At 45.3% G+C, this 14,738-nt stretch overlaps 1 protein-coding gene across 1 annotated transcript in view; it reads right to left on the reverse strand.

The window, feature by feature from the left end:
• svep1 (sushi, von Willebrand factor type A, EGF and pentraxin domain containing 1) overlaps positions 1–14,738 on the reverse strand; it is a 420,503-nt gene that overhangs the window by 30,373 nt on the left and 375,392 nt on the right. Inside the window, exon 44 of the mRNA XM_070887865.1 lies at positions 9,566–9,661. Within this exon, the coding sequence (XP_070743966.1) occupies positions 9,566–9,661 (96 nt within the window). The remainder of the gene's footprint in view (positions 1–9,565; positions 9,662–14,738) is intronic.

A 14,738-nucleotide genomic window follows, 5' to 3' on the forward strand; every position in this document is an offset into this window, starting at 1 on the left:
GAGTGAACGTGCGTGTAAAATCTGTATCTCGAGATGATGATGCCTTCGTCTGGCTTAAGGTGGTCCTGTACCAGTGTACACAATTCTTCATACATCTTCTCTGTTGGACTCACAGGCAGGAGTAGATTCTTTATCAGACCATAAATTTTTGGACTGCAAACCGTGAAGAACACCGCCCGGTGCCGATCTGTGTCGCCGACCTCCTACAGTTTGTTGGCCACGAAGAACTGGCTCAAACGGCTCACAAAGTCTGCCCAATCTTCTCCTTCCACGAATCGCTCCAACAATCCAATTGTGCTCATTTTTGCATGCAAAGGTTCTTGTTGCCTCATCACCAAATGTTGTGTATGCAATAACTGTTAGACTGAGTACTGTTTAACTCCAAGAGGTATGGCCTTGGCTCTGCTTTATTAAGGCCCAAAGTGACTATTATACAAAATGGCTGGCCTTTTATACTTGGGCTGCACACAGGTGCGTGCAGCCCAATGGCCTCCAACAGTGACGCCATCTAGTGGCTAATGATCCCAAAAGTACATACATGACAGGGTCCCAGCACTGATCCCTGCGACACCCCACTAGTTACTGATTTCCAATCTGAGAATGAACCATTTATCCCGACTCTCTGTTTTCTGTTCGCTAGCCAATCCTCTATCCATGCTAATATATTACCCCCAACCCGTGAACTTTTATCTTGGACAATAACCTTTTATGTGGCACCTTGCCAAATGCCTTCTGGAAGTCCAAATACACCACATCCACTGGTTCCCCTTTATTCACCCTGTTTGTTACATCCTCAAAGAATGCCAGCAAATTTGTCAAACATGACTTCCCTTTCATAAATCCATGCTGACTCTGCCTGACTGAATTATGTTTTCCCAAATGTCCTGCTACTGCTTTTTTAAGAATGGACTCCAACCTTTTCCCAACCACAGATGTTAGGCTAACTGGTCTATAGTTTCCTGTTTTTTGTCTGCTTCCTTTTTTAAATAGGGACGTTACATTTGCAGTTTTCCAATCTGCTGGGACCTCCCCAGAATCCAGCAAGTTTTGGTAAATTACAACCAATGCATCCACTATCCCTGCTGCCAATTCTCTTAAGACCCTAGGATGTAAGCCATCAGGTCCAGGGGATTTATCCACCTTTAGTCGCATTATCTTACTGAGTACCACCTCATTAGTGATTGTAATTGTGTTAACTTCCTTCCCCCGCTAAAGCCCCTTGACTATCCACTGTTGGGATATTGTTAGCGTCCTCTACCGTAAAGACTGATACAAAATATTTGTTCAGAGTTTCTGCCATCTCCATGTTCCCCATCACTAATTTCCCGGTCTCGTCCTCTAAGGGACCAACATTTACTTTAGCCACTCTTTTCCTTTTTATATACCTGTAGAAACTCTGGCTATCTGTTTTTATATTTCGTGCTAGTTTACTTTCATAGTCTGTTTTCACTTTTTTAATCATTTTTTTAATCGTTCTTCGCTGGCTTTTAAAAGATTCCCAATCTTCTGTACTCCTACAAGTTTTGGCCACTTTGTATGCCCTTGTTTTTAATTGGATACCATCCTTTATTTCTTTAGTTAGCCACAGATGGCTATCTTTTCTTTTACACCTTTTCCTCCTCACTGGAATATATTTTTCTTGAGCATTATGAAATATTTCCTTAAATGTACGCCACTGTTCATCAACCGTCCTACACTTTGATCTATTTTTCCAGTCCACTTTAGCCAACTCTGCCCTCATACCTTTGCACCTCGGTGAACAATGGGACCAACAGTCAATGTCCTTAACCACAGTGATTTAAGGACAGAGGGAATGAAATAGGGTGATTTGAGTCAAATCCGATTTGTAAAGAGAGGGCAAGATAAGTAAAGAGAGGGCAAGAAAGGTTGGATTAAAAGAGAGGAAAAAGAGACAGAAAGGTAAAGTAATAAACAAAGTGAAATTTTAGTGACGAGAGCTTAAAAAAAAGACTTGAACGACTTGGATTTCTGTAATATCTTTCACAATCACCGGATGTCTCAAAGCGCTTTACAGCCAACAAAATACTTTTGGAGTGTAGTCACTGTTATAATGTAAGAGCAGATATACCCCGAAGATCAGAAGGAAGCCCTCAACCAAGAGCAAGGCTTTCTGCAGGGAGGGAGGGAATGCCACTACAAGACCGTGTCTTGTTTGGGGGATGCTGAGGGCCGACCACTCCAGGGAGCACTGGAAACTGGGGCAGAAAGGGAGAAAATCTGCTGGGGACAGGTGGGGAAGAAGCAGCCAATGGGAGGGGGAATGGAAATCCCGGTCAGGTAGTGAGGTGCCGGTTAGTTTTACTGCCCAAGTTTTCCAACATTCAGCCGTGGCTCAGTGGGTAGCACCCTCACCTCTGAATCAAAAGATCATGGGTTCAAGTCCATGTTGAGAAATAGGTTCTGGTTGGTTGAATTTCAAGGCTGATGTGTCTTATAGAATCATAGAATGATACAGCACAGAAGGAGCCCACTGTGCCTGTGCTGGCTCTTTGAAAAAGCTATCCAATTAGTCCCACTCCCCTTGCTCTTTCCCCATAGCCCTGCAGATTTTTGCTTATCCAATTCCCTTTTGAAAGATACTATTGAATCTGCTTCCACCACCTATTCATGCAGTTCATTCCAGATTTCAACAACATGCCGCGTAAAAAAAATGTTTCTTCGTGTCGCCTCTTGTTCTTTTGCTAATCACCTTAAATCTGAGTCCTCTGGTTACTGACCCTTCTGTTGTTGGAAACAGTTTTTTCATATTTACTCTATCAAAAAAAACCTTCATAATTTTGAACACCTCTATCAAATCTTCTCTGCTCTAAGGAGAACAACCCCAGTTTTTCTAGTCTCTAGTCCACATAACCAAAGTCTTTCATCCCTGGTAACATATGTTAGACCTTTAATTATATAGATATGAATTGGGAATCCCTCAGGTCTTGTAACTTACCTCCTGAGCCTATGCAAAACTTTTATATATCTACATATATGATTGAATTAATCAGCTGAATGTTGGATCTTTTTTAAACTTTGTGTGCTAACTACAAATTGGTAAATGAGATCTGTCAACAGTCAATCCATGGAGCCTTTGTTTTCTCCAAATGAAATAAAGTATTGTTCCAGTAAAGTGTTAGTGCGAGAGTTTGGGCTCCAATGTCAGTAAGCTCAATAAGCATATGAGGGAGAAGGGAATGGAGGGTTATGCTGATAGTTAGATGAGGAAGGACTGGAGAAGGCTTGAGTGGAGCATAAATGCCGGCATGGACAGGTTGGGCCAAATGGCCTGTTTCTGGCCTGTAATATTCTATGTAATCCTATGTAAAGCTAAAATTGCACTGTTTTAACAAAAGGCAACCTATACAACACTCAGACTTGCTGCCAAATTTAGTTACATATTTACTTGCTCCTTCACAAATCACACATCAGGATGATGTGAGAGGGCGTGTTGAAACTGAAGCTTTTCAGTTTGCTGACATGGCTGCATTATGGAGCAATCTGCTCGGGACACAGACCTCAATGCCACAAGAACAAGAATTGGACAAGTGATTGTGCTTCGACTGTTGGTGAATTTGTTGGTGGATACTCGTCATGAGCTAACACGGTGTCGGTTACGAAACAAAGTGTTAATCATTTACCTGATGACTGTGACTGCATTGAGGTCAGGTCCCATAAGTGGAAAATGTCTCACCTCAGACGATTGGAAACCATCTCCCAGTCATTGTAAATAAATTATGGGACTATTCCCTGTTCCAAATCTATTTGAAAGACGTGGAGAGAAGGAGGGGCGTGGGCACGGTTCTGGTCTCTTCAACACCCTGTTTGTGCCCCCTAACAAGTGCAGTCGTGGTCAGAAGATCACGTGGGATTTGATCCTCCACACTTTGCAGGGCTGCCCACTTTTCTGGTGGTGGGTGGGGCAGGAGATTTTGGCGTAACTGTCTAAGTCCCTGTCTGAAAGAGGCAGCGGCTTCTCTTGTATTTGTAAAATTATGGTGTACATAATTATGGGGCATAGTGGTTATGTTACTGGACTAGTAATCCAGAGGGCTGGACTAATGATCCAGAGACGTGAATCAAATCCCACCCGGGCAGCTGGGGAATTTAAATTCAGTTCATTAAATAAATCTGGAATAAAAAGCTAGTATCAGTAATGGTAACCATGAAACTACTGGATCATTGTAAAAACACATCTGGTTTACTAATGTCCTTGAGGGAAGGAAATCTGCCCTCCTTACCCGGTCTGGCGTATATGTGACTCCAGACCCACAGCAATGTGGCTGATTTTAACTGCTCTCTGAAATGGCGGTTCACCACCTCCTTCCCTAGGGCAATTAGGGATAGGCAATAAATGCTGGCCTTGCTGGCTGTTATGTATTAATGCTTGGGGGTCACCAGACATCAGAGGGCGCCGCGGTCGGAGGTCATCGGGCTGTACACATGTGGCATGTGTGCTTGGTCACCTGTATATAAGCTGGGTGTCTTTGTCACGCTGACACTCTTGGGCTGAAATAAAGATGGATCAGGTTGCACCTGAGTGAGTTTACAGTAACCAGACTCCTGAATCATTACAATTGGTGACGAGGTAATTTAAGAACCTTCGCATGCACAATGGGCATGGTTGGAATCCTGGAGATTCGTGGAGGGTGAGGATTGGGCGGATTTTGTCGACCGCCTAGATCAGTAATTTGTGGCCAATGGCATGGAGGCAGAGGCCTACGCAGTTAAGCACAGGGCAGTTCTCCTCACCGTTTGTGGTCCGAAAATTTACGACCTCATGAAGAATCTTCTCTCGCCTGTACATCCGGCGGAAAACGGGTACGAGGAATTGTGTACATTGGTGGGTAACCATCTGAAGCCAAAAGAGGGGATCATCATATCACGTTACCGTTTCTACATGCATGTTCGTGCTGTGGGCCAGGATGTGTCGGGATTTGTCGCTGACCTGTGACGTCTTGCTGAGCTGTGTAAGTTCAGGAATATGCTGGAAGACATGCTGCGTGATGTCTTCGTGATAGGCATCAGCCATGATGCGATCCTCAGGAAGCTGTTGGCTGCAGAGATGCTGGATTTGAAAAAGGCCATCGCGACTGCCCAGGCATGCATGACGACGTTTGATAATTTGAGGCAGATATCATCGATGAGGCGGAGTTCCATGGCAAGTACTGTAAACAAGATGGCGTTGTCTTCGGGCAGAGCTGCTAACGCAAAACTTGTCGCTGCTCAGAGCCCGCCAACTGATTCGATCCAGATTTCACCCTGTTGGCTTTGTGGGGGCAATCATTGGCCTCATCAGTGTCAGTTTAGACAATACTCTTGCAATGGATGTTCGAAAGTGGAGCATCTTCACCGGATGTGTCCACAACGGAACAAGCGTGGTGCGGCTCACCACGTGGTTGATGAGGACCAGTTCAGTGATAGCCCGGATACCCAACCTGAGGAGTAAGTGAATGGACTGTATTCATTACTGAGCAAGAGCCAGCCGATAGTCGTGAATGTGAAGCTGAATGGCGTGCCTGTATCAATGGAGCTGGACACGGGTGCGAGCCAGTCGAAAATGAGCCAAAGGTCATTTGATAAGCTGTGGGACACTAAGGCTGCAAAACCAAAGCTGAGTCCAGTAAATGCCAGGTTGCGTACTTACACGAAGGAACTCATAGCGGTGCTCGGCAGTGCAGCAATCGAGGTGTCATATGACGGTGTGGTTCACGCGCTAACATTATGTATCGTCCCAGATAATGGTCCAATGCTGTTCGGCAGGAATTGGATTGAGAAAATCAAGCTGACCTGGAATGATGTCACGATATTCTCCTCGGTGGATGATACTTCGTGTGCTCGGTAGCACCACTACTGACCGAGCTGGCCGAGTCCTGAAGGACATAGCTGCCAAACTGGACGTGCGGCAGGTGGTGAAAGAACTAACACGAGGGAAAAACCTACTTGACCTTGTCCACACCAATCTACTTGTCGCAGATGTATCTGTCCATGACAACATTGGTAGCAACCATCCTCAGCCAGAAGTACAGAATGGATGACCCATATTGACCTCCTTTTGAGGCCCTCGCCATCACAGGAGTCAGTCTTCAGCCAATTCGATTCACTCCATGTAATATCAAGAAACGGCTGAGCACACTGGACACAACAAAGGCTATGGGCCCCGACAACATCCCGGCTGTCGTACTGAAGACGTGCTCCAGAACTAACCACTCCTCTAGTCAAATTGTTCCAGTACAGCTACAACACTGGCATCTACCCAACAATGTGGAAAATTACCCTGTCCCCAAAAAGCAGGACAAATCCAATGTGGATAATTATCGCCCCATCAGTCTACTCATCAGCAAAATGAAGGAAGGTGTCATTGACAATGCTATGAAGCGGCACTTACTCACCAATAAACTGCTCACTGATGCTAAGTTTGGGTTCCACCAGGACCACTCGGCTCCAGACCACATTACAGGAGTTCCTCAGAGCAGTAACCGAGGCCTAACCATCTGCAGCTGCTTCTTCAATGACCTTCCCTCCAGTCAGAAGTGGGGGTGTTTGTTGATGATTACACAGTGTTCAGTTCCATTCACAACTCCTCAGATAATGATGCAATCCATGTCCGCATGCAGCAAAACCTGGACAACATTCAGGCTTGGGCTGATAAGAGGCAAGTAACATTTTTGCCACACAAGTGCCAGGCAATGACTATCTCCAATATCATCATCATAGGCAGTCCCTCGGAATCGAGGAAGACTTGCTTCCACTCCTGAAGTGAGTTCTTTGATGGCTGAACAGTCCAATATGAGAGCCACAGACTCTGTCACAGGTGGGACAGATATTTGTCGAGGGAAGGGGTGGGTGGGACTGGTTTGCCGCAATAAGCAGGAGTCTAACTATCGCCTCTTGACAGTCAACAGAATTACCATCGCCGAATCACATTGCTGTGGGTCTGGAGTCACATATAAACCAGATTGGGTAAGGACAGCAGATTTCCTTCTCTAAAGCACATTGGTGAACAAAATGTTTTGTTACGATATTCCAGTGGTTACGGAGTCTCCAGGAATTGAAGATTAAACTCCAGGATGCTGCTGGGAGCAGCAACTGGGAGAACAATCATTGGAGCAGTAAACAAAAGTGTGCTTTTTTTTTCATTTTCTTTGAACACTTTCATTTATTCGCGAAAAAATATTGGAGATGGGGGGATTAAAGGCTGTTTGACTGACAGTAAAGAATCATCCATTCCCTTCCAGCACAGACACGATGGGTTGAATGGTCTCCTTCTGTGCTGTAAATTTCTATGATTCTAAATGTCTATCCAATCAGGTAACAAAGAGTCTGTTCATTTCCAATTGGCCATAGGAAGGTGGTGCTCCCCGAGGATGGACCAATGGCGGGAGTGAGGGGGCGGGGCAGGTGGTGGTGTCAGGTCATGTGTTGAAACCTTCAGGACTGCACCTAACCAGAGTTGGCAATCTGAATCCTAACCCAGTGCCCAGAGTTGAAAGGGTAGTATCCTAACATACTACATGCGAGAGGAAGGATGGGAAATCTGTACCCTGGTGATTCAGTGTGGTGAGGAAAATCTCCCCTTCGAGAATTTTCACTTCACGTCAAATCACTAAAGTCAGTACCAATCCAGTGGAGGGTTGCTAACTCTAGTTGGATGTATTCTGCGAGATCCTATCACAAGACTTCCTGCCTCCAACCACCCCTCCTCCCATTAATCCACCCACACACACACCTCCTGGGTCTTTTTAACCGACTTGTCCAATATTTTTTATAACCAGTGTCCGGGAGATTAAACTTCAATTCCTGGAGACTCCAGGACAATCCTGGAGGGTTGGCAACCCTAATCCAGCCTGTGAAGCTGGCTGTTAACTATAACTCTGTGTGCCAGCTTATAGCTTGCCGGAAATTTGAACCTCGTGGGCTCCCATGAGCTGATGACTCTGTCCTCACGTGACCAGCTATTACCAAAATAGCAGCCTGCCCGTGTAGCTTCCTCAGTTGAGAATTAACCACTGACTGCTGGGATCAATCTGTGCTTGGTAAAATCTGGTAATTCATCGACTGTTTGCTCTTCTTTCATTTTAAGACTCGTAATACCTGTACATGTATTTAATTTTCCATGTTAACAGGAGCAAAAAACATAACTGGACAACTAAAAGCTGGTTTCAAATGACTTCCTATATTTTGCATACTTTTTTTTAAATTAAGGAAAATTGGGATTAAAAAGGGAAGGATATTAATGTTCAGGAGTGGAAATTGTTTGTTGCTTTTGTACCTAGGGTCCGGATTAAGCATTCCCAGGTCAGAGGCAGCATGGGTTATATATAGGTGAAAGCGGAAACACTTGAGGACAAAGCACCTACTAAGAGTTGAAACTCCTTCCAAACAGACTGATAAAGAGGAAACATGCATTCCACTCCAGGTCCTGCAGCTGAGAAGGTAGTGCTTTAACATACCGGCCTAGAGATTCGCTGACACCCATTTTACAAGCGGAAAGCATTCGCCTAAGCATCCAATATTGCGAGCGGCGTGCGCCCTCCTTGCACTCACCTCATGAAGCAGTACCTGCTATCAAACCAGCTGCGCCACTGTGTCACTTGTCTGCAGGTATCAGCCGTGGCTCAGTGGGAAGCCACTCTCGCCTCCAAGCCAGAAGGTCCTGGGTGCAAGTCCCACTCTCGAGGCTTGAGCACAGCATCCAGGCTGATACTCCCAGTGCAGTACTGAGGGAGTGCTGCCCCTGTCGGAGGTGCTATATTTCAGATACGACGTTAAACCGAGGCCCCGTCTGCCTTCTCTGGTGGACTTAAAAGATCCCATCCCACTATTTAGAAGAAGAGCAGGGGAGTTCCCCCGCCCTTTCCGCCCACATTAACCCCCCCACCTCCCCCACCGGTGTCATGGCCAATATTTATCCATCAACCAACATCACTAAAACAGATTATCTGGCCATTATCGCATTGCTGGGTGTGGGATCTTGCTGTGTGCAAATTGGCTGTCGCAGTGACGACACTTCAAAAATACTTCATTGGCTGTGATGTCCTTTGGGATATCCCAGGGTTGTGAAAGGTGGTATAGAAATGCAAGTCTTTCTTTCACTGACTCCATTTTGTGCTCTACATTGAACGCACTTTCAATTTATTTCTGCCTGACACTTCCTCCAGCTGACAAATATTTAAATCCATTTCAAAGTTTATTAAAATTGAAGCGATATTTGTCACGTGCATATTCATTCAAATTTAAACTGCGAGCTGGATGTTCTGCCTCTTCCATCAGGCTAGTACAATGGCCCAGCTGTACATATTTTGCATTTGTCCCAGCACAGATATTGCTAGGACTGTAAAATCAGGAGCTACTGTATCACACTAGTGGCCAGGACACAGCTGCTTTATTTAAACCCTCCTATTGAATTGGTAACATCCTTTTGGTAGTGATGACATCACAGCAGCACCACTCAATTCTTAAGCAGTGTCACGGCAAAAGTTCATTTTAACTGAAGTGGTGATGCTGTACAAGGTGGAATGGTAGTATTGCAACTGGCGAAATGATTCAATCTGGTAATACGCACCTGTTTCACAGAGATGCCCCATCCATCCTTCTGCACAAGTGCACATATTTGGTCTTCCGCAAACTCCTCCATTCTGGCAGGGGAACCTGCACACAGCTGGCAGAGTGGAACAAAGCAGTAAGTGGTTAGTGCGACATGGCCTATCATCATCATCAACATCAACTTGCATTTATATAGCACCTTTAATGTAGTTAAATGTCACTAGGCGCTTCACAGAAGTGTCGTAAAACAAAATTTGACACCGAGCCACATATTAGGGCAGAATGTTGGCAAGTAAAATCAGGGAAAACCCAAAGATATTTTATAAATACATCAAGAGCAAGAGGATAACTAGAGAAAGAGTGGAGCCTATTAGAGACCATAAAGGAAATCTGTGTGTGGAGGCAGAAGACGTGGCTATGATTCTTAATGAATACTTTGCATCTGTTTTCACAAAAGAGAGGGGTGATGCAGACTTTGCAATGAGAGAGGAGGAGTGTGAAATACTAGATGAGATAAACATAGCGAGAGAGGAAGTATTAAGGGACTTAACAGCTTTGAAAATGGATAAATCCCCAGGCCCGGATGAAATGTATCCCAGGCTGCTAAGAGAAACAAAAGAGGAAATAGCAGTGGCTCTGACTATAATTTTCCAATCCTCTCTGGCGGTGCCAGAGGACTGGAGAACTGCTAAAGTTGTACCTTTTTTAAAAAGGGAGAAAGGGATAGACCAAGTCAGCCTAACCTCAGTGGTGGGAAAATTATTGGAAAAAGTCCTGAAGGACAGAATAAATCTTCATTTGGAAAGACATGGATTAATCAAGAACAATCAGCATGGATTTGTCAAGGGAAGGTCGTGTTTGACTAACTTGATTGAATTTTTCGAGGAGATAACCAGGAGGATCGATGAGGGCAGTGTGTATGATGTAATGTATATGGATTTTAGCAAAGCTTTTGATAAGGTCCCACATGGCAGACTGGTCACGAAAGTTAAAGCGTATGGGATCCAGGGAAAAGTGGCAAGTTGGATTCAAAATTGGCTCAGGGGCAGGAAGCAAAGGGTAATGGTTGATGGGTGTTTTTGTGAGTGGAAGGATGTATTCAGTGGGATTCCGCAGGGCTCAGTGCTGGGTTCTCTGTTTTTTGTGGAATATATCAATGATTTGGACTTAAATGTTGGGAGTATGATTAAGAAGTTTACAGATGACAGATGACACTAAAATAGGCTGTGTGGTTGATAATGAAGAAGAAAGCTGCGGACTGCAGGAAGATATAAATATATTGGTCAGGTGGACAGAACAGTGGCAAATGGAATTCAATCCGGATAAGTGTGAGGTAATGTATCTGGGGAGGTCTAACAAGGCAAGTGAATACACATTAAATGGTATGACACTAAAAAGTGTAGAGGAACAAAGGGACCTTGGAGTGCAAGTCCACAAATCCCTGAAGGTAGCAGGCCAGGTAGATAAGATGGTTAAGAAGGCATATGGAATACTTGCCTTTACTAGTGAAGGCATGGAATACAAGAGCAAGGAGGTTATGCTTGAACTGTATAAAACACTGGTTAGGCCACAGCTGGAGTACTTTGTGCTGTTCTGATCACCACATTACAGGAAAGATATGATTGCACTGGAGAGGGTGCAGAGGAGATTTACTAGAATGTTGTCTGGACTGGAGAATTTTGGCTATGGGGAAAGATTGGAGATGCTTGGTCTGTTTTCTTTGGAGAAGAGTAGGCTAAGGGGAGACCTGACTGAGGTGTGTAAAATTATGAGGGGCCTGGATAGAGTGGATAGAAAGGACCTGTTTCCTTTGGCAGAGGGCTCAACAACCAGGGGACATAGGCCCCGATATTGATGAGCTGTAAGGCCCACCCATTGTTCGGTGGTCCCCAGGCGGCACCTACCTTTTTGGCACCCGCTGCCGCTGGGTCCTGCCGGGTTCCAGTTTCGGCTCAATATTGTGGGCTTCAGGCAGCAGGAGTCGGCGGGCGGTCATGGGCCTCAGCGGGCGGCGGCATCAGTGGGCGGGAGGTGCAGGCCTCTCGAATCGAAGAACTTCAGAGGCACCGCACCGCGCATGCGCAGGGTTTGTGGGGTCTATTTTCATAGTTCTATCAACACACGCCATCATTTTTGCCATGTTTAAGGCTGCTGGGACTTCTGCGCATGCACTTAAATGGCTAAAATAAATGTTGGCCCCTTAGAGGACAAGACCGGGGAATTAGTAATGGGGCACATGGAAGTGGCAGGAACTCTGAACTGAACAAATGTTTTGTATCAGTCTTTACGGTAGAGGACACTAACAATATTCCAACAGTGGATAGTCAAGAGGCTATGGGGGGGAAAGAACTTAACACAATCACAATCATTAAGGAAGTGGTACTCAGTAAGATAATGGGACTAAAGGCGGATATATCCCCTGGACCTGATGGCTTGCATCCTAGGGTCTTAAGAGAAGTACTGGCAGGGCTAGTGGATGCATTGGTTGTAATTTACCAAAAGTCCCTGGATTCTGGGGAGGTCCCAGTAGATTGGAAAACTGCAAATGTAATGCTCTATTTAAAAACGGAGGCAGACAAAAAGCAGGAAACTATAGACCAGTTAGCCTAACATTTGTGGTTGGGAAAATGTTGGAGTCCATTATTAAAGAAGCAGTAGCAGGACATTTGGAAAAAAATAATTCAATCAGGCAGAGTCAGCATGGATTTATGAAAGGAAGTCATGTTTGACAAATTTGCTGGAATTCTTTGTGGATGTAACGAACAGGGTGGAAAAAAGGGGAACCAGTGGATGTGGTGTATTTGGACTTCCAGAAGGCATTTGACAAGGTGCCACATAAAAGGTTACTGCACAAGATAAAAGTTCACGGTTAATATATTAGCATGGATAGAGGATTGGTTAACTAACAGAAAACAGAGAGTCGGGATAAATGGTTCATTCTCGGGTTGGCAATCAGTAACTAGTGGGGTGCCGCAGGGATCAGTGCTGGGACCCCAACTATTTACAATCTATATTAATGACTTGGAAGAAGGGACCGAGTGTAATGTAGCCAAGTTTGCTGATGATACAAAGGTGGGAGAAAAAGCGATGTGTGAGGAGGACATAAAAGAAATCTGCAAAAGGACATAGACAGGCTAAATGAGTGGGCAAAAATTTGGCAGATGGAGTATAATGTTGGAAAGTGCGAGGTTATGCACTTTGGCAGAAAAAAAATTGAAGTGTAAGTTATTATTTAAATGGAGAAAATTGCAAAGTACTGCAGTACAGCGGGACTTGGGGGTACTTGTGCATGAAACACAAAAGGATAGTATGCAGGTACAGCAAGTGATCAGGAAGGCCAATGGAATCTTGGCCTTTATTTTTTCAGGGTATGGAGTATAAAAGCAGGGAAGTCTTGCTACAGCTATACAGGTATTGGTGAGGCCACACCTGGAATACTGCATGCAGTTTTGGTTTCCATATTTAAGAAAGGATATACTTGCTTTGGAGGTAGTTCAAAGAAGGTTCACTCGGTTGATTCCGGAGATGAAGGGGTTGACTTATGAGGAAAGGTTAAGTAGGTTATGCCTCCACTCATTGGAATTCAGAAGAATGAGAGGTGATCTTATTGAAACGTATAAGATTATGAGGGGGCTTGACAAGGTGGATGCAGAGAGGATGTTTCCACTGATAGGGGAGACTAGAACTAGAGGGCAATCTTAGACTAAGGGGCCGCCCATTTAAAACTGAGATGAGGAGGAATTTATTTTCTCAGAGGGTTGTAAATCTGTGCAATTCACTGCCTCAGAGAGCTGTGGAAGCTGGGACATTGAATAAATTTAAGACAGTAATAGACAGTTTCTTAAACAATTAGGGGATAAGGGATTATGGAGAGCGGGCAGGGAAGTGGAGCTGAGTCCATGATCGGATCAGCCATGATCGTATTAAATGGCGGAGCAGGCTCGAGGGACCGTAAGGCCTACTCCTGCTTCTATTTCTTCTGTTCTTATGTTCTTATGTTGATCACTCTCTTGCACCTGTCAGTTGTTTAGGGGAGAGTGTAAGAGAGCTGCAAACTTTTCATTATACATTCCTTAAGTGATTTAGCATGATTGGAAATACAGCTTCAAAGACTGTCTAAACCAGACCCAAAGCTCCCTGGTTTAATGATGAGGAACTGGTGGAGCTTTTATCAGAGTTGGAGCACAGATATAAAGACCTTGTGGCAAACCTCCACCACCTCAATACAGACGCATCTGGAGGGAGATTGGTGAGGCCGTGTCCTCAATGGGCAACATGTGCGAGATGGAGACCAGTGTATGAAACATTGGAACTATGTGGTGGCATCAGCAAGAGTGAGTAAACATTTATGGAATCCCTCTCGTGCAACTGCAAAAGCTTTTGGCCCATATGTCTGCCTGTGTGGGTGTGTGTGTGGTGCCATGAGCAAAGGGGGTAAAGGCTGCAACGTTTCTTTCTGGAGAAGGAACAAACTTCCAAGGCAGCAAGCCTCAGTGCCACGAGAGGGGGCCCAGCAGAGGTAATTGAGTTGAGCAGCCTGGAGGAGCGTGCCTTGGCATTGGTGGGTGACTACCGCCGTGCAATCACAACGGGTGATTCAGATCCCGTGTTGGAGCATGGTAAGGGTATAATAATCTCCGATGTGAGTAATGCTCATGGCATGAAAGGTCATGCAATGTCAAGGCAAATGCATTTTAATACACAGTTTGTCACCCATTATTAGTGTGCCCATGTAGAGATGGAACTCCTTGATGGCACATTGTGAGATGAGACGGCTCACATGTCAGCTTGACCCATCCACCCCCACCCCCGTAGATTGAAATGTTATCCTCTACTTGCAGCTGGTGGGTCGGACAACACCGATCAATGCACACCATCCACCTCTGGCACTCAAAGGAGTGTGACCCCCAGCTTCTGCCACCCCAACTTTGTCCCAATCCCAAGACATGGGCTTGTTCCTCCACCCCCCCCAAGGTCACCCATTTCCACCGCACCCACCTCTGCCACCCAGAGTCACGAAGAAGAGGAGAGAGGAGGGAGAAGGGCCCATCTTTGAGCCCATTGAGGTCGAGGAGCTGGAACAGGATGACACCAGCCTCCCGCCATGTGTACCACCTGTCCGGAGACCCTCAGGGTCGGGCTCAGAATTCATGGGCTTTGAACTGGCTGCAGCACCTCCAAGTGCTGCCAGG

Source organism: Pristiophorus japonicus, chromosome 1, assembly GCF_044704955.1.
Source record: "Pristiophorus japonicus isolate sPriJap1 chromosome 1, sPriJap1.hap1, whole genome shotgun sequence".
NCBI lineage: Eukaryota > Metazoa > Chordata > Chondrichthyes > Pristiophoridae > Pristiophorus > Pristiophorus japonicus.